Raw genomic sequence first — 27120 nt, forward strand, 5'->3', positions numbered from 1 at the left:
TAAGAGGGTCCATAACCAAAACTAGATATAATTAGAGGGACAAAAACATATTTAGGTCTAATAAAAAAAGGACAAGTTATGCTTAAATACCAACCGAGTATTAAAATATCTAAAACAGTTCATGAAACTATAAGAATCTTGAACAAGTTTTTGACAAAAAACACCTCATGCAAGCAAAAGTAGGTGCTGAGCTACAAAGATTACTACTCAGAGCAATCAAAACATTTTTCAAGCAACAGGAACCTCAATATCATTTGCCAAAACAGCCACAGGCCTGTATTCTTCTTCCTCCTTTGGAGTGTGGATTGTGACAATATCCGGGAGGGGGGTTTTGGGACCCTGTTTACCTTTAGGATCCCAATCGAGCATGATCTTAACCTTGATACCAAGAACACCCTACGGAACAGAAAGGCAAAAAATGATTAGGACCAGCACTCATAAAAAAACAAAATGAATCGACAACTTGAAAATGGTGGCACAAAAAGACATTCTACAAGGAATCTATGAAGAAAAGAAGCAAACCTGTCTAAGGAGCACATGTCTCACTGCAGAGTCAATGTAATCCTTGACTGGTTGGCCAGAAGAAATCATGTACCCATCCTTGAACTTCATGGATTTGGCCCTCTGGGCTCTCAATTTTCCACTGACAATTACCTATTCAAATCAAACAGCAATCACAACCAAATCTTACATAAAGCAATATCATTAAGAGGAGTTCTACAAGGCTTCTGATGAACAAACCTCACATCCCTTAGCACCACTTTCCATAACAAATCTCAGAACACCATAGCAAGCCCTGCAATGAATAGTTTCAAGACATAAAGAACAAGTTGTCAAGAACACAATCTTCATAAGGATTGGGATGGGGTCAAAGATAGTACAATGAAGAATCATAACCTCCGACTGAAAAAATACATTTTGATATTAAATATATGACAATATAACTGACTAATACATGTAACAATATAAAGAATCTAGGTATTGAAATATTTATTTTATAGTTTTGTATTATTAACATCTCAATAATTATTTTTCATAGTCATAATGAAATCAAAAAATGAGCACAAAATGAAAAGAGTAGTTTCACCAAGGATGGTGAAGGTCGTATTTGAATGCCCAACACAAAATAAGTAAGAGACATAGCTTCGTTGGGGTGAAAATAGACTAATAGAGTGAGGCAATAGGCTCAGAGAGAGGAAGAGGGACAAGAAACAGAGTCTCAGTGATTGAGCTTTATAGATAGAAAGAGATGAAGAAATGAGTAAAATAAAGGGAGACAAGGCGTTGAGAGACAAAAACAGGGAACTGGAGGGCAAGGATAAAAAAACAGAGGAAAGGTCTCTGAGCACAGCGTCTTTGTTGCCAATCACTGATCACTTGGTTGTCGTCACCTCGGTGGGTCACTAGTTTCTTTTCCTTGGCCATTAGTGCTCTGCAGCTGCTGATCATTTCACTGCATTTGTTAATTTCCCTGACGATAGGATCAAGTGAGAATATGGGTTTTCTGAAACCAGGTAGCAGGCCATACCCTAAAAACTAGAAGATGAGATGATCACCGATCTCACAATCCCATGCTTGAGAGTTGAGATCATTGATCCAACAAGAGCAAAATCATCATACCACCTTACATGAGTACATGTAAAGAGAAATCATGGGCTTATTGCAATTTGTCAGTATACAACATATGAAATATGATTTCAGCCTTACAGCCAGCACACAGTAAACATAAAACAAGGGTTATGAAGCAAACAGCCATATGTTATAATGACTCCATGTAGATTTTCATTCTTTCAGGTTACAATGAAGGTCCATTATGGTATTGGGGGGAGGGGGAGTTAGGATAATTGGCTAAAGCAAAGGAACAACAGATTGATGTCAACTTGAGCTGAGAGACTCCATATCTATCTATAGCTTGACGTATCATATCAAATAAAATCAACTAGACATACAGCTCTCAAATTAACCACCATGGCAGAACATAAACATATAATGCACAAATCCATGCCAAATGTTTCTGCAAATACGCAGAGTGAGATTAACGACAGATTGATATGGTGGAAAGCAATGTTCTTCCCTTCACAAATAAATCTATGTTTATGAAAAATCAATCAACAAGACATTCATTTATGGTAAAATTTAGCAAAAAGAAATTAATTTCCTATATTAATCACGATAGTAATATATGTTGCTCATGAATAATAAAGAGAAGCATCTGAATCTTAGATTGATTCTAAGAGCGAAAAGATTGAACTTTTACAATTACTAGTTTAAAGCATATATACCTGCGTACAGCAAGGCCACCAAGGAGCTTGTAGCGGAGAGACTCAGCCTGAGCAATAGCACAGAGCCCTCTGTTATTCACCTTCTCAGCATAGAGTTCCACATTATTCTCAGGAAACTTGAACCTCTTCTGTACAATTGAGGTAAGCTCCCTAATTCTCCTTCCCTTCTCACCTATACATTACAAAAAATAAAACCCATTTTTCAATCAACTCAATTCCAAGAATCAAATACCCATTTTTCGAATCAATTCAATCCAATGAAACATAAAATCAAAGACCCATTTTTTGAATCAATTCAATCCCATGAAACATAAAATCAAAGACCCATTTTTTTGAATCAATTCAATCCCATGAAACATATAATCAAAGACCCATTTTCTGAATCAATTCAATTCAATGAAAAATAAAATCAAACAAGGGATAAAGCAATCAACGCACCAAGAACAGCCTGGGTTCTGGTGGCTCTGATGATGATCTCGGTGCGGACAGGGGTAACCCTGACCTCCACACCGGAGTAACCATCCTCAGCAAGCTCTCTGGTGAGAACCTCGTTCAGTTCGGCGAAGAACACTCCATCCGCCACAAACTGCAGACAGACACAAATCAAATTGAAGATCGAACGAATTAGCGACGAAAATTGGGGAGTGAGGGAGAGAGATTGATTTTGAGTTCACCTTTCGCTTCTTGCTCATTTGGGTTGCCATCTTCAGTCAACTGAGGGAGGTGAGACACTGCTGCTGCTGCTGCTTCGTTGCAAACCCTAGATTTGAGAAATGGGAGTGTGGGACGCTGAGAAGGATAGAATTTGTAGAGGACGGCGATACTCAATCCAACGGCGCTAGTAATTCTAGGGTTTTGGGATCAATGTATGTCATTATTTCGAATTTATTTATTTATACAAAGAAAAAAAATTTGATCAATGACAATTTGACTGCTCAAGTTTAAATCAATTGACACGTGATTGTTTCAGTTTAATTAGATGTCTTGGGTTTAAGTCTGTGATTAGTCTCGTGGGTCCTAGTCAGGATCTGAGACAATTTTATGTTCGGTTGTTTTTACTATTATTCTTGATTAAGGCCCTATTTGAGTAGTTTTTTGTTTTAAGTTTTGAATCTCTGTTTTAGTTTCTTGTGGGCTTTAGTTTTAAATAAAATTATTGTCAACTTTGTAAGTTCACGACAATGAGTAGGGTCAGTGGAGGTAGCATCTGGTGGTGTTAGGCTGTTAGCCAGGCATGAGCGTGCATTGAGTCACGCTCATGTCGTCATGCGTGGCATGTTAGTTACATTTCGTTTATAAATACTAAACTTGGATTCTTTCATTTGTATATTAGTTTTTATGCTATTTTCTCTAAACTAAGTCTTTGAGCATTGTCTTGGAACTTCCTATGGTCATGTGTCAAGTTTGATTATATCTTTTTTATTTACACTTGACTAATTTCCTTTTAGCACTTGAGGTGTGAATCAATTTCTAATAATGTTTTAAAGTTTTGAGTTATATATGAACATGGTTTCCAATCTATGAATCTTTTCTCTGTTTTTATTCAATCATGAGTCGACACAAGTTTATTGCTTATTATATTTACAAACGAAAGTTGGGATAGATTAAGAGACCTAAGAATTGATTGATTTGTTTATCCATTACTTAAAAAAAAGAGTGTGAACTTATAGTGGTGGCCTGATTGTAAAAACTTTATATTCAACATTGTTATTTTAGGTGCACCTTTAGGATTAATCTGGAAGTTTTTCTTGTGCATCATTGACAAGTAGAGATTAAGGCTAGATCACCATAGAATTCCATAAATTTCATACATGTTAGTTTTCTTGAACATCAACTGAATTGGTGAAGTAAAACCCAAGTGTTAATTTTAATCATAATCAAGTTCAACTTTTATAATTAATTATTGTTACCAAGTTTAATCACAAACCATAATCATATTCTGTTGGATCTTAACAACAAAACTCTCTTCCAAATTGGTTATGCACACAATCCATGTTGTTCGACATTTTTTATATTACTTCAAAAAATCCGTGCACTTGCGAAACATGCAACACTTTCCAAGATTCTGAAGCCAACATGGTAGCCAAGTTGGATCCTGCAATATGTTTCATGTGTCACATATAACCTTCCAAATTGAAGATATAAAAAGCTTAATCATAGAAATAACTTTTAGGGCAACATTCGAAACAAAATAAGTAACTTGTGTATCAGGAAGCATATCATCTCCCATTAGAGGAATAAATATCGAAACAAAACATGTAAGGTTTTCCATTTGGCAGGCTTGCGATAGGAAGGTAATAGTCCAAGCAATTGATGAACAAGGATATACATTACAAGTTAAGTTTTCTATTAGGGAGTACAGTAAACTGTAACATCCTGAACAATGATGCATATCAAAATTGGTTCGCCAAAAGGTTCACATTCACCACATTCAGAACAAAACCCTAAAAATCGCACAATGAGTAACTAAGTAGAAGAAAAATCAAAACTTTATCTGTCTAAAAGAGGCGACACTACAACAAGGGGAAGAGAAGATGAAAGGACCAACAGAATCGCCACCGCTCCAAGTTCCTCTTCTTTGCCAAATGGAGATGCTTCAAAAAGAAGGAGATGAATAACAGAGTATATGAACTGTGTTATACTTAAGTGAAAGGACTTTCTCGTAAATAATATTGATATATTTTCATGAAGAAACTTATTTTTAAAAACAATATTGGGAAAATATTAATGCTGACTCATTTTACACATTGACCTTTATTACTGGAGGCAACTCATTTTGGGTATCACACCTTCAACTGCCTTAAGATACCCGCAAAAATTACCCACATTTAGTATGTATAAACCAGCTAGATGAGTATAAGGTTGGATATGAATAAATACCCGTAAAAAATAATGTGTGTGAGTGAATATATGAGTACTATAGTACTTAATCTGCCCCATACTCGCACTCACATGTTGTTATTATTATTATTATTATTATTATTATTATTATTATTATTATTATTATTATTATTATTATTATTATTATTATTTTAGATGTACATACATTTGTTAGTATATTAATAAACTTGGCTATAAGCCTATAACTTTCTAACTTCTCTTTTTAAAAAATTAGTAATTAAGGTCTTATATATATATATATATATATATACATACTATACTATTGTTACTTTATTCATTTTTTAAAGTATGTTAATAGCCTAAAAATTTAGGATTATATAAAAATCTATAATAAAAATTTTAGAGTGATAACTTTCTTGCTTGATTTTTTAAAAATATTATACTTAGTTAAATGCTTGAACTTATGTATTTGGCTGATTTTTTCATTTTTAAATAATTTATTTGTTCACAATAGCTATTATATTTTTCTATTCTATCGAAAAGTGAAAGATAAATTTTGGCTAACTAAATTGGTGGTACGGGTAGAGGTAGGGTATATAGGTACCCATAGAGTAAGAAGAGTTATTTTTTTGGAAATGAAGCTAATTTGTCTTAGCCCTCATTGAAAAGGGGCTTGGGTGCGCGTGACAAGGAGTACCATGTGCGTGCATATTTTGAATGAGTGATGAGACATGAGTTTCCATAGAGAATATTCATGCAACAAGAATGATTTTCCCAAGGTAAGCCGAGACAAATATGCATGGTAATTTGTAGACGGATCAGTTAGAGGTAGGGTCCAGCGACTGGAAGAGAACCGCATGTCGCATGGTGTCCGGTGCTCCCCTGACGACCCTTGAAAATTCAAAGGATCGAGTGTCATCCATGCTTGGTCGTACTCATAACTGCATTAGCTCTCCAAGGTGAACAACCTCTGGTCAATTGGACAATGTAGGCAAGGGAAGTCACAATATTCAAGTTGCTATCCACGCGAATATGAGAGCGAGCATGAATTATTTTTGAAAACATGGATATAAGAATAGATACTATAGTACCCTATGCAGACCTACCAATTGTCATTCCTACACATAAGCACATTTTAAAGTTAATCTTAGGCTATGTTTGGCATGTTTAGCTGAAAAGCTAGCTGAAAGCTTATAAGCTAGCTGATAGCTGAAAGCTGAAAGCTGATAGCTGAAAGCTGAAAAGCTACGTGATTGGAATAAAAGTGTTTGGTAAAACTAGCTGTTTAACAAGCTGAAATTGTAAAATGACGTAGACATACTTGTATAATTATTTTTATATTTAATATTACTTTATTTTCACATTAATACCTATATGATATTAATATTAAATTATTATCATTTTAAATATTTTTATTAACTCTAGTTATTTATCATCTTAAAAATATAATATTAATTTTTACTTATTTTTATTAATATAATATTTTTAATACTTATGGTGCGCAGAGGTGTGGCGGGAACTGCATACGTAAGTGTGAGGGGAAAATATGTTTAATATTTTTATAAATATATAAGGGTAATGGTGGAATTTTAATAAAATAATAAGGATAAAAATGAAAATAAATTTAATAAGCTATAAGCTACCTGAGATAGCTTATAGCTTAAAGCTTTAAGCTACTTAAATAAGCTCATTCACCAAACACTTTTAAAGAGCTTTTAAACTAGTCAAATAAGCTTTAAGGTAGTCAAATAAGCTATAAGCTAGCTGAAATAGCATGCCAAACATAGCCTTAATATTTTCCACTTCACCGGTTTCTTGAGTTTTGTGGTCTCTAATTTTAAATTGTTGTTGCGGCTATTGCAATGAGAGTTGCGACTACTGCGGTGTGAATTTATTTTACACTCGCACCTGTCTAAATTGGTTTTTTGTTACAAGAGGAAGCAAGGAAACTAAGCTAACTCAACTCATCAAGGCATAAAACCTCAATGGCGAAGGATGGTAGTAGCCTCCACACATTGCGTTGTGCCCCTGTCCACGACGCCGGTTGAGCAAGACAATCAACATGGTCGTTGTTCTCCCTCGGCGCCAATTCAACCACAACATTCCACTCCCAACTCCCAAGCAAGCATAACACGGACCCTTTCAATTATATCACTAAATTTGTTTAATAATTATCTCAAATTATTACTAAGCATTTTATGCATAACTATTGTAATTTTTTTTCTTCTCTAAAACATTTTCCTATTCCCTCCAATAATTTTATCTCAATTTCTTTTTCCGTTTGGGCTTTTGGTGGAAGCAGAACAGGAGTTGCCGACGGCCACCAGAACCTCGTTGCGGTCGGAACAGTGTGTTACGGCGGTCGAATTGCGGTCAGATGCGGATGCGGAGGGCGCAATATTGCGGCCGCAACACGTGTTGCGGCCTGCTCTGTTTTCGGTACATATAGCACCGCTCTTTTGGTGAGAACAACATCGTTGGAATCCGATCGATCGTGATGTATCAGTGGAGGAAGTTCGAGTTCTTTGAGGAGAAGTACGCTTCGAAATGCGTGATTCCCGAGGATGATCATGATCATGATGTCGATGTGAAGAACGAGGGGAAGAAGATCGATTGCTGTTCTAGCGGCAGGGGCAAGGTGGTGACTGGTTTTGATGACGGCACCGTTTGCTTGTTCGATCGAGGACTTAAGTTCAATTACGCTTTTCAACCTCACTCATCGTCTGTTCTTTTTCTTCAGCAGCTCAAGGTTATTGCCATTTTGCATGCTTGTCTTATTGGAATTTGTTGATTTGGGGAGATGGGCATGTGGGTTCTCCTGTTGTTGAAATTACATGTTTTGGGGAAATGGGTATGTGAATTTTGACAATTTTGTTTTGTTTGATTGCTGGTTCATACCCTTTGAAAGAATTTGAGGATGAAGATGGGTTTGGGATATGGCCATGTTTTGAAAGTGGAAAACTTTGGGAATAAATTTTACTGATTTACAGTTGTAATTGTTTGTTTTTGGGTAAATGGGTATGTGACTTCTGGCCAATGGTTTGTGTCTGATTTGTTGTTGCGGCTTGTTGAGCATCTTTCGACTGCTTTATTTCTTGTAGTTTTTGAAAATCCTATTTATTGTTGTTTATATTGTAGAAATTTGTGTTAGAGTTCCAGTTCCAGGGTTTAGTACAACATATATTTACAGGATTGGTAAAGAACTTTTGTGGTTTCAATGCTTTCTTGGGTAGTCCAGGAAAATGCTCAGGATCTTTGAGTTGAAATTGAAACTTTTATTTTGTTTGATTAACCAGCAACGGAACTTTCTGGTAACTATTGGGGAAGATGAACAGCTTACCCCTCAGAATTCAGCTTTGTGCCTGAAGGTTTTTGACCTTGATAAGATGCAGTCTGAAAGTTCAAGCACGGCGAGTCCTGATTGTGTTGGGATATTGCGTATATTCACTAATCAGTTTCCTGAAGCACAGGTAATGAGAATGTTATGCATACTTGTTACTCTTCATCTTGAGAGAAATGATGATAATAATTGTTTGATTATTTCAGTCCCCCATTTTCATGATTTTGGAACTGTTGTATACTGCAGATTACATCCTTTTTAGTCTTAGAAGAAGTGCCACCTATACTACTCATAGCTATTGGCTTAGACAATGGCGCTATTTATTGTATAAAAGGAGACATTGCACGGGAGCGTATCACCCGTTTTAAGCTTCAGGTGGAAAACCATTCAGACAAAACTCTTTCCTCTATCACTGGTCTTGGGTTTAAGGTGGATGGCCAATCTCTCCAGTTGTTTGCTGTAACTCCAAGTTCAGTGAGCTTGTTCTCATTGCATGATCAGCCACCAAGAAGGCAAACCCTTGATCAGATTGGAAGTGGTCTAAACAGTGTTGCAATGAGTGACCGCTCTGTATGCAATCTTTATTCCTTGTTCTCAATTTTTTTTATATATATTATGACTATCATAGCATGTTGTCTCTTTGAATGCTAAATGTTTCTATATGTTGACATGAATAGGAGTTGATAATTGGTCGACCAGAGGCAGTATATTTTTATGAAGTTGATGGGCGTGGTCCTTGTTGGGCTTTTGAAGGAGAAAAAAAATTGCTAGGGTGGTTTCGTGGATACCTTTTGTGTGTTATTGCAGATCAAAGAACAGGAAAGCATACTTTCAACATCTATGATCTGAAAAATCGTTTAATAGCCCACAGTGTGTTGGTTAAAGAAGTTTCTCATATGCTCTATGAATGGGGTAACATTATACTCATTATGACTGACAAGTCAGCTCTATGTATTGGGGAAAAAGATATGGAAAGCAAGTTAGACATGCTATTCAAGAAAAACCTATATACTGTAGCAATTAATATTGTTCAAACTCAACAAGCAGATGCTGCAGCCACCGCTGAAGTGCTAAGAAAATATGGGGATCATCTGTATAGCAAGCAAGACTATGATGAGGCAATGGCCCAGTACATACATACTATTGGTCACCTTGAACCTTCTTATGTGATTCAGAAGTTTCTGGATGCTCAAAGAATCTACAACCTCACAAATTACTTGGAAAAGCTACATGAGAAGGGTCTTGCTTCTAAAGATCACACCACACTTCTATTAAACTGTTATACCAAATTGAAAGATGTTGAAAAGTTAAATCTGTTCATTAAAAGCGAAGATAGCATTGGGGAACTTAAGTTTGATGTGGAAACAGCAATCAGGGTTTGTCGCGCTGCCAATTACCATGAGCATGCAATGTATGTCGCAAAGAAGGCTGGGAGGCATGAATGGTACTTGAAGATCTTGCTTGAAGATCTTGGTAGATATGAAGAGGCCTTGGAATATATTTCTAGTCTTGAATCAAGTCAGGCAGGGATGACAATAAAGGAGTATGGTAAAATTCTAATAGAGCACATGCCAGTGGAGACAATTCAAATTCTCATAAGGCTTTGCACGGAGGATGGCGACAGAAGAGGACACTCAAATGGTTTGTATGTGTCTATGTTGCCGTCTCCTGTTGATTTTCTTAGCATTTTTGTCCATCATCCTCAGTCTCTTATGGAATTTCTTGAGGAATATACCAATAAGGTCAAGGACTCACCTGCTCAAGTGGAGATTAACAATACCCTTTTAGAGTTGTATATATCCAATGAATTGAACTTTCCTTCAGTATCACAAGTTAATGAAGGTGGAGGTTACCTTAGTGGAGCATCTGCAAAATCCATGAATTTAAGTGCTCAGTCCAATAGCTCGCTTGCGGGTCACAAAAGTTCAGAAGAGGAAAAGGTCCGGTTTCAAAGGCGTGAAAAGGGACTGTGCATGCTTAAGAGTGCATGGCCTCCAGAGGCGGAACATCCACTTTATGATGTTGATTTAGCTATTATATTATGTGAAATGAATGCGTTCAGAGAAGGGCTTATGTATTTGTATGAAAAGATGAAACTCTATAAAGAAGTGATTGCTTGCTATATGCAGTCACGTGACCATGAAGGGTTAATTGCATGTTGCAAAAGATTGGGCGATTCAGTTAAAGGAGGGGATCCATCTCTTTGGGCTGATCTACTTAAATATTTTGGCGAGCTTGGAGAAGATTGCTCCAAAGAAGTAAAAGAAGTTTTGAATTACATTGAGAGGGATGATATCTTGCCCCCCATAGTTGTCCTTCAAACTCTATCCAGAAATCCATTCCTCACACTTTCTGTGGTCAAGGATTACATTGCACGGAAACTTGAGCAGGAATCTAAGATGATCGAGGAGGACAGACATGCTATTGACAAATATCAGGTTGAGTCTTTTGCCTTTTTTTCATTGTATACTGTTGGTCTTAATTTTATTTGATAGTTTATATGTTTTATGCATCGTCCATCTTGTGTCCATTGCATATAACAAATAGCCCTTTTTATTCATTTTGTTTCGTAATAATGTGAAACTATGAGCAATTTAGACTAAGTAGATACATTCCATTTTATAAACACCTACAGCAGACAAGACAATGGTTTTTAAAACTTAAACTGGTTAACTTCAATAACCTAGGGAAACATTGGAAGGATTGTTGTAATATGCAGTTCAGCTTCTTTTGTTGTTTTTTGTTGTTGTTTAAAAATGGTTCTTTAGAAACTGATATCAGGAATCTTTATATTTAATCCTTATCTCTGATTGAAAAGTCCATTGGGAGCAATACTTGGAATGGCGCTCCATAAAGTAGCGCTAGTTGATTTCTGTATGAAGGAAGTTAATATCAATATTTTATCTAAGAATATTTTGAATATCATAGGATATCTATTAGGATTGATTTCCATATTTAATTATTTATTATCTTATTTAATTTAGATTAGAAGGTTACTACAAGTATAATAGATGCGTTTGACACACAACTCGGATTCCATCACATCACATGTCTCTCATTTTTCTCTTCCCTTAACATGGCATTACAATCTAATGAGAGCAACTGTAATCTGTGCATACTTTGAGGACCTACTGTGAATCTGATGAAAATATTTCCCTATCTAAATCATCAATAGACTTATACAATTTATAGATATAACGAAGAGATAAAAACTAAATATATCTCTATCTTAATAGATACTAATCTAAAATAGAGAAACTACATACTAATCTAAAATAGAGAAATTATATCTAAACCTTATCTCTGTTTCTATGAGATAAGATTAATAACACTCCCCCTCAAGCTAAAACTTCCTTAGCTTTAAGAGTTTAAGCTTATAACAAATCTATCCCAGCAAGATATATTTTAATAGGTCCTAATATTTGATGTAACAAATCTATCTCAACTCCTAATAGATATCTCAACAACACGCAATAGTTTCTCTGAATATAATATAATTTATTTATTGAGAAATATTTCTTAAATGGTCATACATACTGCTGTGCATCCTGAGAGTCTGTTGTGATACTCTTAATCGTTATGCTTTCTGTAATCATCACTGAATGATTTCTGTGCAGGATGATACACTGGCAATGAGAAAAGAGATTCAAGATCTGAGAACAAATGCTAGAATTTTTCAGCTTAGCAAATGCACTGCATGCACTTTCACCCTTGATCTGCCTGCTGTGCACTTCATGTGCATGCACTCATTCCATTTGCGCTGCCTTGGCGATAATGAAAAAGAATGCCCTGAGTGTGCCCCTGAATATAGGTCTGTCTTAGAAATGAAGAGAAACTTAGAACAAAATTCTAAGGACCAGGACAGGTTTTTTCATCAAGTTAAAAACTCTAAAGACGGGTTTTCTGTCATTGCCGAATATTTCGGGAAAGGGATCATCAGCAAAACAAGTAATGGGTCCACTTCTGTTCTCAGATCTGGAAGTGCACCATCCAGCAGTGGCTTCGGAGGTTAACTGTTTTGTGCTACTTCCTTTCAGCTTTTTTCTCCATACAATACTGAACAAGCTGGGATCTGGATATAGGATGAAATTTACTATTTTTTGGGCTGAGGCTTCTCCATTTCTTCTCGTTGTCCCGCCTCCATATCCTAGTGTCCAAGCTTCAAATTTTGCATACTGTGTTATATTTTATTGAGGACTGGCTCATTCATCAAGGACCTGAGTTGTCTTGCCATTATGCCTCTGGTAGTATGGATCTGAACAGAAGAATTTCTTGACAGGCTTTCCTTGATGGAAATATTGGACAAATATTTAGGGCAATGCGAGGTTTATTAGGTATGAATGCAGGTGATACTTTCTTTCTGAGTTTTCATTGTGTAAAAATAAGACGGATTGAAGTCATGCAGATGAGTTATTTTGTTTTAAATTTTTGTGAAGCTCATGGGAAATAGTAACTTTAAGTTATGTCTTTTTTAGCCTGTTGCTATTGATTTTTGTGGATTTGATATCCAATTTGTTATTTTCTTATTTTGTTATAAGTTCCATTATTTTCTTCTTTTGTTATATGTTCCATTATTTGCTTTCTATTTATTTAAATCTCTAGGATTGCACTAGTGATGGGGAGTAAGGAGTTTATGCTGCAAGGAGATCAGGAGTTGAGATTTTATTGGCACGATTGTATTAAGTCATAAATAACTCAAGTGGTAGGAGTTGGGGACATATGAGTTGGGTAGAGAGAGTCTAGGGATCGATTGCTAGCATGTGCAATTTATCTTTTCGATGTAAAAAAAAAACATTAACTCATAAATTGTCATCATGAAAAACTTGAGGGCTGAAGAGATTTTTGTAGATTTCCATATCAACGTTATAAATTGTGATTTAGAATACTCATGAAGTATTCCATTTTTTATGGCCAGATTAAGTATTGCAGTACAAAAAGAATCACGGATGACAAATGTATTAAAAGGATTATTAGTTGACTTAATTACTAGACCAGGCATAAAATTTCCAGCAATTAAATCATTACATGAATTTGAAAATAAAATAATTGAAATTGATAGAGATTCCGGAAAGTGATAAAGGAGAGTGTTGTTTCTTCTTCATTTTATAACCTTTTTGGCTTCCAGCTGAGCAGAGATTGACAAAAACAACGTCTGACAGCTAATCCTATAAATTAAATTGTAAAATCCCAAATCAAAATCATGATGAATTTTTGGTACATTAGGAAAATAAATCATAAATAATTTAAACCTGGAAAAAAATAATATTTAGACTTTTACACAATTGAACTGGTCCCCATCTCCTTTAGCTCTCACCCACACACCACCACCCATCATCATCATTCATTCATCATCAACAACAATTAACAATTTTCAGTCCAAACCCAACCCCAATTCCTAACATTAACAATCCATTGTTCCAATTTCAAACCCTTTAGAAAAATGACAATGGCCCCTTAACATTTCAATTCCAATTCCCTCAATCCCTCACCCACCAATCATAATTATCATCAACAACAACAACTATAACAAACAAGTAACCTTTTTTTAGTCCAACCCCAAATCCTAATAATCTTCAATGTTCCCAAAACAATTTTTTAGGGTTCCAATTTCAAACCCCTAGAAAAGTTTTGGTTTTCATTCTTTACCCTTTCTTCCTCAAGCACTAGCAGAACCACCCCAACCGACCCATCATCACAATATCCACCAAGTTTGGATTTTGACGTTGAAAATGGCCACGAGGGGCACCAGATCGGAGAAGGTGCGGCGAATCTTCCAACAATTCGACGCCAACCGCGATGGGGGTCTCAACCGTGAAGAGATGGCGTCGCTGGTGGGTGCGGTGAACCCTAGGGTGAAGTTCAGCGACGAGCAAATCAACGCCATTCTCGACGAGGTTTTCCGAACCTACGGCGAGTTCATCGACGGCGACAAGGGGCTCACCTACGACGGCCTCCTCCGGACCTACGACGACGGCGCCGGCGATGTGGACAGGGACTTCGACGCCCTCGGCCTTGACCTCAATGCTGATGAAGCTGTTACCGGCGGTACGACCAAGGTGGCAGCGTCAGAGGCCTCGTCGTCGTCGATTGTGGACGAGAGGATGGCGGTGGAGTCGCAGAAGAAGCAGCGGACGGCGGCGTGGGCGGTCTCGCCGAATCACGGCATCGTGTTCGACGACACTTGGAAGATCGTGGATGACTTGGAGATTCTGGTGAAGAGGCTGAAGCAGAAGCAGGTGAAGGATGGGAAGCTGAAGGGTGAGAATTTTGATGCTTATTCTGATGCGGGTTGGTCGCGCGAGTTGGGGCCTTCCACTGAGATTTCTGAGAAGAGGGTGATGTGGGAGGAGTCAGGGCATGATTATGCAGTTTTTGTGAAGGAATTGGGAGGTTTGAGAGGTAGGGCTGACAGTGCTAGATCAAGGGAAGAAGCTTTTGATGGACACATGGCAATTGGCAGGGTTTTGTATGAGCATCAGTTGTTTAAGGAGGCATTGGTTAGTTTCAAGAGGGCTTGTGAGTTGCAACCAGTTGATGTCAGGCCTCATTTTAGGGCTGGTAACTGTTTCTATGTTCTTGGCAGGTACAAGGAGGCCAAGGAAGAGTTCCTGTTGGCACTTGAGTCTGCTGAGGCTGGTGGAAATCAGTGGGCTTATTTGTTGCCCCAGATTTATGTCAACCTTGGAATTGCATTGGAAGGTGAAGGCATGGTTTTGAGTGCCTGTGAGTATTATAGGGAGGCTGCGATTCTCTGTCCGACACATTTTAGAGCTTTGAAACTCTTAGGTAGTGCCCTTTTCGGTGTAGGCGAATATAGGGCTGCTGTGAAGGCGCTTGAGGAAGCTATTTTCATGAAGCCGGATTATGCCGATGCGCATTGCGATCTTGCTTCGGCTCTGCATGCCATGGGTGAGGATGAGAGGGCAATTGAGGTGTTTCAGAAGGCTATTGATTTGAAACCTGGTCATATTGATGCGCTTTACAATTTAGGGGGGCTGTATATGGACCTGGGAAGGTTTCAGAGGGCTTCGGAGATGTACACTAGGGTTTTGGCTGTGTGGCCTAACCATTGGCGAGCACAGCTGAACAAGGCCGTGTCGCTGCTGGGAGCTTCGGAGACTGAGGAAGCCAAAAGAGCTTTGAAGGAAGCTCTGAAAATGACAAACAGGGTTGAGTTGCATGATGCAATATCACACTTGAAGCAGCTGCAGAAAAAGAAGAACAAAACCAATGGGAGTGTTCCTGGAGAGTCTGCATTTGTTATAATTGAGCCATCCAAGTTTAAGACAGTCGGGGAAAAGACTACAACGAGGCAGGAACTAGCCAGTGCCTTACAGATCAGGGCACTTCAGAGGGTTACTAGGTTGACTCGTTGCAGTGTGGAGCTTTTGAAGAAGGAAATGAGTGAAAATGATGTGCCGGTGTCCTATTCCGGTAGTGGAGTGCCTCAAAAATCCATCCGTAAGCCGAATTTGGAAGAAACCCTTCGCAGATTGCTTAGTTTCCTAAAGCCTGAGACTTTTCAAGGAGCTGTCAAAGCCATTAATGAGAGGATTCTTTCTGTTTTGGATGAAAGTGGTTCAGGCAGGCTTGATCTGGGAATGTTTTTTGCTATTCTTGCTCCTATTTGTGGTGGTCCCTCAGAGAGACGGAAGAGGATTGCCTTTGATGCACTTTTATGGCGTCCCATGAATGAGGATGGTGCTAATATCAGGAAAATTGATGCTGCTACATACATCAAGCTGTTAAGGGCTGTTTATGTTCCTTCCATAGGGGCTAGTGAGTTAATGGAAGTTCGCGGGGACGCAGACACTTCAATGGTGTCGTTCTCTGAGTTTCTAGTCATGTTTGATGATCCAGATTGGGGTTTTGGCATCATGCCTACTCTACTGAAGCTTGAAGCAGGGGATCGAAACCGACACGGCAACACGGTGTGCTCAATTTGCCACTACCCCATTATTGGTTCCCGCTTTAAGGAGATAAAGTCTCATTTTAGCTTGTGTAACCAATGCTACAGTGAGGGGAAGGTGCCTTCTACAATTAAGCAAGAAGAGTACAGATTTAAGGAGTATGGAAGTGAGGGTGAAGCAATGAAAGATAAGTGTATGTGCTTTAATTTACAATCCCGTAATGAACCGTAGATAGAGGAATTTAATTTAATTTTTTTCTTTTCATATTTTGTTCTGTTATCTTGTATTTTTCCAAGTTGCTATGCTAGCTTTTCTGTGTGAAATATCTAGATCACGTGTTCACCTGGTGTTTTGTCTAATAATTGTTTGGGGTGGCTGCTTCAATGCTTTAGTAACTGTTTATAGTTATTTTATGACCTTTGTTTCAAGTTAACCATGTGTATTTATCATGCTTCTTTATCCCTTCTTGCTATTGGGAATGAAGCTTCAACTTTGACACATGAAGCCTGTAAATTCTGTTCAGATTACTGTGATTCAAATGCTAATTGTATGTCTAGTGTTTAATGGTGGATAGATTAGATTTTTGGGAGTTGTCCTTATTATGTTATTTTGCTTGTACAGCTTAAGTATTGGGAGTACATTACATTGGAAATCCTTCTACAATTGATTTTTTAGCCAGAATAATCTTTTTAATCTTTTTCTGAACAAAGAAAAGCTGATCCAGACATGCTAACACTAATTACCTCTGTGTTGCTCTAATTATCATAAATTTCATCTTGTAATTATTATAAATTTAATATCAAACATATTTATTACTTGTGCTTTTCCACTTTTGGTCAAACTTTGAGATGTAATCAAGTTATATCTAAGTGGATTTAAGTAAGTGTGATTAATCTGGTAATGCACGTGCAATTAAGGTGTTTAGTGTTGAATATATGACAATTATGGCAATGCATGATGAATGAAGGATATGATTGCAATAATAATTACAGAAAGAGCAATGTCTTTCTGTTTATTTTATTTTATTCTTTCTATGATTCTTACAAAGCTCAAGCATTTTTTTCCTGTTCGTTACCTTGCACAACCACTCTTCCTCAAGAGTCAAGATGAGTGGTAGATATCTAAAAGAAGAGAGTTAACATAGCAATAAGAATTTCAATGTCCAAGCTGCCAGTCAAAGTGCCCATAAAACAGTGGTAATGGTTCCACACCAGCACCAGGCATTTGGACCTATGCAGCAAAGTTCTCTAGGCCTCCTCTGGAAAAACTATAGACGATTGATTTTTGTAATCAATGCTTAAGATTAATTTAAATAAAAACCCGCTTATTAAATTAAATAGTTTATGATGATTTATTTGCTACAGAGAATCTGAATTTCCAGCACTAGTGGTGCAAGAAGCTCAGTCATTCGTTCAACATCTTAGTGGTGCAAGAAGCTCAATCATTTGTTCAACATCTTACTCTACCTTGTTAGAGTGGGGAGGTGTGAAGCATGAAGACTTCTCCTTTTCAGAAAAATTAAAACTTTGAAAATGTTACAATAGGTCATCAAACTTCATTTGAGAATGTCACTTGTTTTTATATTCGCCCTTTGTACTCCACATAATGTATAATGTATATACTTCAAGTGCATATCAGGTGAGAACATGCAAATTGAGAAGTAATCTTGACCATACAATCATTTTTGGATGGTTAAAACATTAACTATTTGTATACTTAAACTACTATGCTCCACATATATAGTGTCCTAATGTCCCATATTTTAGACATTACACATGTGGTGTACAATGCTTATGTGATGTTATGAATCAACTGTCTTAAAAGTTTAAAAGATTGGGCGAAGTCTCATTCATCACTAGCCGAATAGACCCTTGTATTGTATGGACATAGAGGCACCACTTCCTCACGAGGAGAATCTAGAGCCACCAAAGCACATTGAAGCCTTGCACCCATTCCTGCCAGAAAATGTGCTTGAGCGTTCCCTCTCGCGGCACATGTCCAACTTGAACCTCCCAATTCCGCTCCGTGCGAGGAGCAAATGAAGATCCATTAACAGCCTGCTATACTGATGAAAATCCACACCTTGCTTCCCTACCATGCAGACCAACTCTAAGCAATCTGACCCGCATATTATTTTCCTACAATTCTTGTTCCATGCGAGTTTCAAACTCATTGTCAAGGCTTGCATTTCTGCATATAAGGAATCTCCGCCAGCACGACTCCTTTAAAGTAAGTAAAGTAAATACTCAATTTATAGGGTAAAGTAAATCCGTGTTAATTGAATATTTTTATTAATTTTTCAATTTAATAATTATTATTAATAGTGTGATGAGTTAATTTATCTTCTAAAATGAATCGACTCGAGGAGATAAAAGGGGCATTAAAACGCTCTTATAGAGGAGAGGCAAGCCTTTGTTTATCTCAATTCTCAATCTCTCTCTCTCTCAAATTCTGATGGCGAATCAAGGCAAGAAGAGCTTTTCCCTCTCTAGGGTTTCTGAATCCCCCGTCGTCCGCCACACCAAGGAAGCGGTCTCCGACGCCGCCTTCGTCGCCAAGAAGCTCCTCCGCAGCACCGGCAAGGCCGCGTGGATCGTCGGAACCACCTTCCTCGTCCTCGTCGTTCCTCTCGTCGTCGCCATGGACCGTGAGCAGCAGATCAACGAGCTCGAGTCCCAACAGGCTAGCATCCTCGGAACCCCCTCTCCCCACTCCATCCCCCTTCAAAACTAATCATCTTCCCTTTCTTCCTGTTTCGAATTTTGATGTTAGGGATTTCAATTCTATGTGCTGAATTTGGATTTATCATGAGGAAATTGCTTGCACATTTTATCATATGAGGAGAATATTGCGATTAGGAGGCGATTTTCTTGTGATTCTGTGCACTGCTGCTTTTAATTTTGCTGTTGGAGGTTTCAATTTTCTGTGCTTAATATGGGTTTAATGATTGGAAACTGCATATTCCATGAATGAAATTGTTGCTATCAGTGTTCTTTGTAGTGTTCCTTTGATAGGCTTTGGAGCTTCAAAGCATGAGGAATGGGAATTTTCTTGTGCTTCTTTACCGTTGTGTTTTGTTCAGGAAATAGGGGTTTTAGTTTATTATCTTTGATACTAAGGGATTTGGATTGTTATTAGGTTTAGTGTCTAAAGATTAAATCGGTGAATGAGGTTTTTGCCTCTTTCAGATGTACTGACTAAAGACCCATTTTAGATTTAGATTTAGTGATTCAAAAGGAGGATGCTGCGCTGAGTGATTTCAATCTCATTTCACTTAGTTGGATACACATCTTCATTTTTGTATGAAACTTGCGAACCTAATATCTCTGTGCTATGTCCAAATGCATCCATTGTTTGGGCGTTCAAAACAGAAATCTGCTTCTATTATCAAGGTTGGATGATTCAGCATTTCAGTTCATTTTCTTTTCACATTTTTTCCAGCTGGGAGAAACACCAACAATTGATTTCTTCCTTTGAGTGTATACAGTTGTTAGTATTTGCTGCTTGCTGGCTTGACCGTGAGTTCCTTTGCCACATTATTAAAAGGTTTGGATTCAAACCCTGTGGCCCGGCCAATGAAGGTTTCGAAGGGACACAGTATTGCACACTAGTGCCTACTACCCTTTTGTACTTATTTTGTTGTTGTGGCCAATAAAGGTTTTGAAGGGACAGAGTTTGTGCAATTTTGTCCCTCTTACCTTGTTAGTTGTAGTAACTTGTAAGTATTTCCAGGAAATTGCTATAGGTTGCTAATCACCAAAGTAACATTTTCATAAAACTAAGCTCTTATCATTTTCTGAGTTGTTATCGTTGTGTATTTACTATATTTAGTGCATGTTTAGTTTTGTGTCTAGAGAACATAGCATTGATTCTACTTTTAGAGAAGCTAAGCAAAGTAGCTTATCTGCACAATGGTTTTGGCTTCAATGTGGTTTCTAAATGTGTTCCTTTTAGCTTATTCACTTCGTTCTCTTATATGAAATATCGGCCCATACTTTTCTATGTTGGGTACAAAGTCTGTTATCAGTTTTCACTGTCCTTGTCAAGTACTGATTGTAATAATTCCAGTGTTCAACAAATCAAGATTGACAGTACCCAACTTTGAGAAGATTGCATGGGTGAAGAAAGCTCATTCTAACTTCTATGATGTGATTTCAATGCCTTTCATGTTGTTGTCTTTGTTCCTTGATCAAGTGAACATCGTACTGGTTTATATATTTAGTCTTCCATAAAACTGTTCTAGAGTATGAATTTCAGAAAAATCGAATACATGATTCTTCCATCTTATGATTGATATCGTTGGCTGTAATGTGCTAAAACATTAACCATCTTTCTCGCACTCAACTGCTTCAGAATTATTCTGGTGTGTTGGATTTATCGGGGAAGTAGTTATCTGTATACATTTTTTTTTCTCATGGGGCCGATTTAAATAAGTTTTGCTATCCGACATAGACATGTTGAACTGTATACTGAAAACCAATTGGTTAAAGGTTTACAAATGCATTGCTTTTCTGATAGAGACAATCTTTAATAAAGAGTAAGGGAGAATGTAACGCCATTACTTAGTATAAATGGCAAAAATTCTCATCAAAATACTCTATAGGCTAGTGAGTCGAGGACTAACCTTTAACAAGATCGTTTTTTCACTTTGAACTTCTGTTCGTCTATATATATTGTTCATTTAAATTTTAATGGCTCAACTTGAGAAGGGAAAAATGTTATGGATGGGGTTGCAGAAAATCATGACTTGGAAACGCCTTGACGATGAGAAGCTTAGCAAGATTGATGAACAAATCCTTTGGGATCAGAAGCTTAGCAAGATTGATGAACAAATCCTATGGGATCGATAGCTCTCTAGATGACCAATTGACCATGCAGCTATTACATTACACGTATTTCACCGGTATTAGTAGGACTGCAGCATTTTTCTTTCCTTTGTTCGTTTTTAAAACTGACCCACGTTAAGCGTAGCCCCAAAAACATTTTTACGATGAGTATAGTGGATTGCTAGCTTTCGCCTAGTGTCATGATAAATGTGAAGAGAAGATGAGGAGAAAAAGAGTAAACTTTTGGGGTTGGCATAAGGAAAATAAGAGAGAAAATGAAGAAAAAGAGAATTCTGACTAATCTCTCATCTCTTTTTTTTTTTTACAGGAGGAAAGAATCTCTCATCTCATTTGATTAAATGGAATGTGAAAAGAGAAAATATTGTTTTTTAATAAAATAATAGTGATGGAATCTTAGGAAAATGATAAGGATAAAAAAGGGGAAATAAATTCAATAAGCTTTAAACTATATGCTGCCTCAAGTAGCTTATCAAAAAAGTTATAAGCTAATGAAATAAACTCATTTATCAAACACTTCAAATGAAATTTTAAATTTGTTAAATAAGCTTTAAGCTAGCTGAAAAACATAGTATATGTCTAAGGCCCAATTTAGTATCAAACTACCCAAGTCGCAGATTTTTCAGTTTGGCAGGCCAAGTTTGTCCGAGTTGTACACCAATGATTTGAGAAGAATAAATCAACTCCATTTATATTGTGGCACATAAATTAGTCAACAAGAACAAAACCTCTTTTTATGTATTCCAAACATGAGAATGGCAAGTCCATAATATGTTCAATTTCTAGGGATTTGGATATGAGAGTGTTTACAACCAAATCCCGGTTAATATACTCCCCATCTGTACCAAAACCTCTACACACAACTAGGGACGTATTACAGACCCAGGGAACTGCAACAGTAAAAGCAATACCAGAACCCATTTTTTCTTCACAAGAGCTTCCAGTTCCTATAAGCACGTCCTTGTATGCTCGGCAAACTTGAGACACATACTTTCCCATTGGCAAAATTGGTTCAAACCCTGATGGAATAGATCCATCGTGATTCGAGGTGTCAGAGTCAGAATGCAAGTTCACCACAACAGTACCATGTTTGGGATGTAGGTGACTATTAAGAGCTTTAAGGAACGGCAAATTTGGGTCCCATAACTTGTGGGGAAATATGTCATCACCATCATATGCATCAATAAAGACCATGTCATATAGATTGGTATTATTGACAACAAATTCCTCAGCATCTGCTTCATGTAGGTAAATCCTCTCATGGACACCTTTCCACATAGCTTCTTCAATGATATCAGGTTTTGCAATGGCCCGGTCACCGGATTGTGTCATTTGTGAAAAAGCCGGGAACCCCATAGCTCGAGTCGAGGCTGAGATAACAAGGGGATCGATTTCAACTACATGGACAATGGCACCTGGACAGAGCACAGCAAATCAAGTAAGGTTCAATTGAATCAGAAATTTACCAAGACAAGTAAACAGGGAAGAGCGCTGTAAAGCAATTCCCAAAAGCACGTCAAATAAACAAGCACACAATAGAAGTAGCCAGGGTTTTATGGCACAGGTAAAAATGTATTTCAGTAAACCAGAGGCTGTGCTGCCCGTGCATATGAACATGATACGTAGTTTCAGGTCATTTCTATTGACACTATAGCTCAACTGCCCCTATGTGACTAATATGAGTAATGACAACAAGTCCAAGCCTTATCCCTCATAATGCTGGATGTGAGAAAGGGCAGCCTGGTGCACACAGCTCCAGCACATTTCTATTTAATATGCAATTTAAAAGTAATTTTCCGCATCATACTAAATTAAAACACATTAGAAGATATATTTCCATGTATGTATATATTCCATTTAAAAGCAATGGCTTTTAATTTGGATATCTCAAGCTACAGCTTAAAACCAGAAAAACTACAAAAGTAGAAAAATGTTCACCTTGGATATTACTTGCTAAAAACAGTGGTAAACTTCCCCCACCATGCCCGACGCATAAGATGTGCATGTTTTTCTTTCCTTGCCGTGCGCTGATAATATCAAAATTACATGAAGCTATGGTAGTCAACCCAGCAGCTACCATACTCTTCACATCTGCAAGACAGCCCTAAATAAATCAAAAGGATACTCGGGATTTAATTGAAGAAGAACATAAAATCAACTCCAAGGACAGATGATGAGGTTCATCCTTTCAATGTTCATCCCCCCCCCCCCCCCCCCCCTATGTCCTCATCGACAGAGATGTAATTATGAGCATGCCGGAGCCATGCATGAAGCTAAATCATGTAAAATCAAATTACATGAAACTATAAAATGTGTATATTTAAAATAAATAAAAAAACTTTTGATTCACAAAAAATGCATTTTGTATGAAATTATTCAAATTCTGTTGAACAAATACAATACCCTATAATATCCTTTACCTATTGTTAGATAAACTCAGAATTGTAAAAAGTGTTTATCATTGATGATTGAAAAGCTAATGATACAAGAGACTGATTACAACTTATATAGAACTCTATAGCTTGTTCAACAAGCTTAACAAACTCAAACTCTAACTGACTCAGTTGACAGCTAAGCATAACCGCATAGCCTAACTGAATTGCCAGCTCATTATAACAACCCTAGTGCTGACTGTTAGTACAGTCAGCAACTACTAAAGTGTAACTCTGTACACATTCATACAATGTACCCTAATACCTATACTCATTCTTAGGATTTTTCTAATAAATTTCAGGACCAGAGAAAATATCAAAATCTGTAATAGCATATAACATCTAATATCAAATGGTCCAGGTCCAGGCTACTGGAACAATTTGCATAAACCAAATATTAAGGAGTAATGCAAGAAAGAAAGTAATCTAATTGCACAAAAAGGTAAGAAGAAGCTCAAGATTATAGCAGGGCAACCAACAAAGCTGTTGTCTCCCAAATAGCATGTAAGAACCAGCCAGTAAACAATAGAAACCAAATACCAAGGTAATTTCCCTCACAAGCAAAAAACAGGCCCAATATTAGAGGGTATACAAAGAAGATCCCTCTGATTCAATTTGAAGATGAAGCATAGCATAGAGTCTATTGTGGTGCTCAGTATCCTACGTGAAACAATGATCGCTCCAATTTTGACACCTATTAATCCTTAAATTAGTTATTAAATTAGTTAATTTAATAATTTAACCAACATAACTAGCACCTTTCCTAGTAGCTACTTCAATCTTAAGTACAATCATACAGCATTGCATCATAGCAATCAATCACTAACTAAAAACTAACCCTTCATTCACATAAGATAAAGGTTAAGTAATGTACATGGAACAGCCAAGCAATGAGGTTGCTGCATAAGATAGACAAGATCTGGATTGTTTTGGTTGTAAGCAAGCATTACTTTTGCAGTGCTCTGGCGCGTATCGTCATTGAAACGAAGCACCCGCCATTGATATCCAAGCACCCTCAGAATCCCTCCATCCCCATATCCAGGATGCACCTCCTCACATCTCTGCTGCAGCCATCTTTCCATCCTTGACCAATGCATTCTACTCTGAAATTATGTACAAAAAAAAATCCCAAGTTCCATTCAAGCAATCAAAATGGGTAATCAGAAAATGTGAAATTTCCAAAGATTGCATTGCATTTCTCTGGAATTTTAAATTCAATTCGAAAATTGATTATGGTTCCTCCAAACACAGCCTAAGGGAGGTAAGCTGTTGAAGAAAGAATGAGTGGGAAACTAACAGGTCTGGAGGAGGGATGTGCGACGACTGAGACGACGCCGTTTCCCTTGCCGGAAGTTGATCGGAGAACGGTGGTGCCGTCGTCAGGGGACGAGCCCCACCACTCGGAGGAATAGAGCCAGTCACCATCGTCCTCCGAGCGGCGTCGTGCCGCCGCTGAGAACCGGCGGAGACGGCTGAAACTATCTCTGCCTCTGCGCCACATAACGAAAGGGTATAACTAAAACCCTAACGAAAACCGTTAATTTATGTAGAGGAGTGACAGTTTGTTGGATGACTTATTTACTCTGACACGAACACCCGACACAACACGACACAGTTAAAATCTAAAAAGCAAGACATTTGGACACCACATTATCAATCATGAGTCTCTTATCATAAAAAAAGATTAACTTGTCTACAAATAGGGTTATCTATCTAGTTTTCACCTCTTATCTATCGATACAGTTAAAATCTAAAAATGTCATTGACTCTGGTTATTCAAATGATCAATTAGCGATTTCTTCCATGCTTCACGCTTAAATATTTTTATTTAAATACAAGTGTCCTAGAGGTGTCAAAGCCGATAAGAGGTGTCGGCTCAAGTGTTCGAACCGCAAAAACATGTTTCTTTAATCGGACACCGCGAAGAAGTGTCTAACACATGTTGCGTCAGTGTCGTATGACTGTTGGTGTCCAACACCGGGACCCTCCATATGTGAGAGGCTTCCGTGCTTCATAACTTATTTGCAATTTTTCAACACAATAATATTAGTTGACCAATATGGCCTATTACACAGTTAATTAATTAAAAAGGGGTGGCTTCTAGGTCTTGCATGGCGCGACGCGAGAGAGAAAATGACCGCCAAAGCATACATTGTATGTGGGCCCAACCTGTGAACTCGCGAAAGAGGGGCGAGGCGGGATAGGGTGGGCCACAAGAAATGAGCCCACAAATATAACAACATGTTTCGTCTTGCATTGCATACCTTTACAACTCAATTTTTAGTTCATTAAAATATACGAGATAATTTTGAATTTTCCGTCTAGAGTTCTTAACTTGGTCTTGGTGTTCACAAGGTGAAAAAAAAAATCTCACAACATAAATCAAACATTCAAACTTCACTTTATTAAAGGTGAGAGATATAATAATTATATTATATGAAAAGGAGAGATAAATAGAAAGAAAGATAATCTTAACCGACCTCTTTGTGAACATGTGTTTCATTACCTTAATATCTCTGCTTGGGTTACATGCAAACGCAACCTTGCTCGGTCTTAACCGACCTCTTTAATTTGTTATAAACAACATATGTCGTGATGTGATACAATTTTATTTCTCAAATTTAGGTTGACATAACTGATCACATATTTTAACTTTAACTTTAACTTTCTCATATGCCGAGGGTTTGAATCCACTAGCATCAATTAAAATTTCAGTTGATGGATAACCCTCCTCAAAGTGATTCACTGATGCTCCTTGTTAGAAATGAATCTTTGTTAATCTATGTCATTGACGCTATGTCTGATAGTCTGAAAGTGTGATAGAGAGTAATACCCTATCAAGGTTGAATCTGTAGGAAGAAGGAAAAATAACTAAACTCCTAAGAACAAAAATAAACTGAGGAATCTACCAATTTTCTTGTTACATTCATCATCAACTGAAAATAATACTTATAGGATACAAGAAGGTCCTAAAATTAAGGTGGGCTAGGTCCAATAAACTAAAAAATGGATAACAGCCACTGGAAATAAACTAAAAATAATAATAAAATTAGCTTTATGGCGGGGTAGCATATGAGGCCCACAATAAGTTCAATGTGCTTTTTCTCTGATAAAAAATAAAATAAATATGTCGCTCCCTTTTTTGAAGAAGAGTTGGAACAATCATGAATCTCTGGTGAAAAAAAAAATCCTTTCCATTCAATAATTTCTAGACATTCTTAACAATTACCACATATCTAACCATTTTTTAAATATAAATACACAATTTATTCCATTTTTGTACTTATTCATTGAAAAATATCTAAATAACATCACTTCTCCATTATGATCATTTAAAAACTTCAAAAACTTAGTTGTAATAAAAACTTACTTACAAAATCTCAAGACCACTCAACATAAAGTTCACTAACACTTAGCAAAACATATGCTATAAATCAATGGCCGCATTAACATCATGTGTGTGTGTCAAAT

At 37.2% G+C, this 27120-nt stretch overlaps 4 protein-coding genes across 4 annotated transcripts; 2 read left to right on the forward strand and 2 right to left on the reverse strand.

The window, feature by feature from the left end:
- Positions 1-3117, reverse strand: LOC130723741 (40S ribosomal protein S3-3-like). Its single transcript, XM_057574864.1, has 6 exons — positions 2957-3117; positions 2721-2868; positions 2283-2454; positions 742-796; positions 523-654; positions 1-396 (listed from the first exon to the last, which is right to left on the reverse strand). The coding sequence occupies exons 1-6, from the start codon at positions 2984-2986 to the stop codon at positions 229-231; spliced, it is 705 nt and encodes a 234-aa protein (XP_057430847.1). The 5' UTR covers positions 2987-3117; the 3' UTR covers positions 1-228.
- A 3926-nt stretch (positions 3118-7043) lies between these two features.
- On the forward strand, positions 7044-13021 carry LOC130722527 (vacuolar protein-sorting-associated protein 11 homolog). Its single transcript, XM_057573275.1, has 6 exons — positions 7044-7334; positions 7426-7872; positions 8420-8593; positions 8710-9033; positions 9141-10901; positions 12081-13021. The coding sequence occupies exons 2-6, from the start codon at positions 7621-7623 to the stop codon at positions 12474-12476; spliced, it is 2907 nt and encodes a 968-aa protein (XP_057429258.1). The 5' UTR covers positions 7044-7334; positions 7426-7620; the 3' UTR covers positions 12477-13021.
- A 783-nt stretch (positions 13022-13804) lies between these two features.
- On the forward strand, positions 13805-18083 carry LOC130722528 (uncharacterized TPR repeat-containing protein At1g05150-like). Its single transcript, XM_057573277.1, has 2 exons — positions 13805-16566; positions 17738-18083. Coding segments are annotated over exons 1-2 (2376 nt in total). The 5' UTR covers positions 13805-14192; the 3' UTR covers positions 17740-18083.
- A 3728-nt stretch (positions 18084-21811) lies between these two features.
- LOC130722530 (uncharacterized) lies at positions 21812-25202 on the reverse strand. Its single transcript, XM_057573280.1, has 4 exons — positions 24947-25202; positions 24524-24752; positions 23156-23308; positions 21812-22632 (listed from the first exon to the last, which is right to left on the reverse strand). The coding sequence occupies exons 1-4, from the start codon at positions 25148-25150 to the stop codon at positions 21926-21928; spliced, it is 1293 nt and encodes a 430-aa protein (XP_057429263.1). The 5' UTR covers positions 25151-25202; the 3' UTR covers positions 21812-21925.
- Between the last annotated feature and the right edge of the window lie 1918 nt (positions 25203-27120).

Source organism: Lotus japonicus, chromosome 6 (assembly GCF_012489685.1).
Source record: "Lotus japonicus ecotype B-129 chromosome 6, LjGifu_v1.2".
In the NCBI taxonomy this organism is placed as follows: domain Eukaryota; kingdom Viridiplantae; phylum Streptophyta; class Magnoliopsida; order Fabales; family Fabaceae; genus Lotus; species Lotus japonicus.

What these genes read in the sequence shown, in the direction of transcription:
- LOC130723741 (XM_057574864.1), bottom strand. Translation starts at nt 2,986, where the DNA reads ATGGCAACCCAAATGAGCAAGAAGCGAAAG. An exon ending in GGTGGCCTTGCTGTACGCAG is followed by an intron (nt 797 to 2,282) that starts GTATATATGCTT and finishes TATTCATTGCAG; the next exon opens with GGCTTGCTATGGTGTTCTGA. An exon ending in GTGGTGCTAAGGGATGTGAG is followed by an intron (nt 655 to 741) that starts GTTTGTTCATCA and finishes TGATTTGAATAG; the next exon opens with GTAATTGTCAGTGGAAAATT.
- LOC130722527 (XM_057573275.1), top strand. Translation starts at nt 7,621, where the DNA reads ATGTATCAGTGGAGGAAGTTCGAGTTCTTTGAGGAGAAGTACGCTTCG. An exon ending in ATCAGTTTCCTGAAGCACAG is followed by an intron (nt 8,594 to 8,709) that starts GTAATGAGAATG and finishes TGTATACTGCAG; the next exon opens with ATTACATCCTTTTTAGTCTT. An exon ending in TTGCAATGAGTGACCGCTCT is followed by an intron (nt 9,034 to 9,140) that starts GTATGCAATCTT and finishes TGACATGAATAG; the next exon opens with GAGTTGATAATTGGTCGACC.
- LOC130722528 (XM_057573277.1), top strand. Translation starts at nt 14,193, where the DNA reads ATGGCCACGAGGGGCACCAGATCGGAGAAGGTGCGGCGAATCTTCCAA.
- LOC130722530 (XM_057573280.1), bottom strand. Translation starts at nt 25,150, where the DNA reads ATGTGGCGCAGAGGCAGAGATAGTTTCAGCCGTCTCCGCCGGTTCTCA. An exon ending in CACATCCCTCCTCCAGACCT is followed by an intron (nt 24,753 to 24,946) that starts GTTAGTTTCCCA and finishes ACATAATTTCAG; the next exon opens with AGTAGAATGCATTGGTCAAG. An exon ending in TTTAGCAAGTAATATCCAAG is followed by an intron (nt 22,633 to 23,155) that starts GTGAACATTTTT and finishes TGCTCTGTCCAG; the next exon opens with GTGCCATTGTCCATGTAGTT.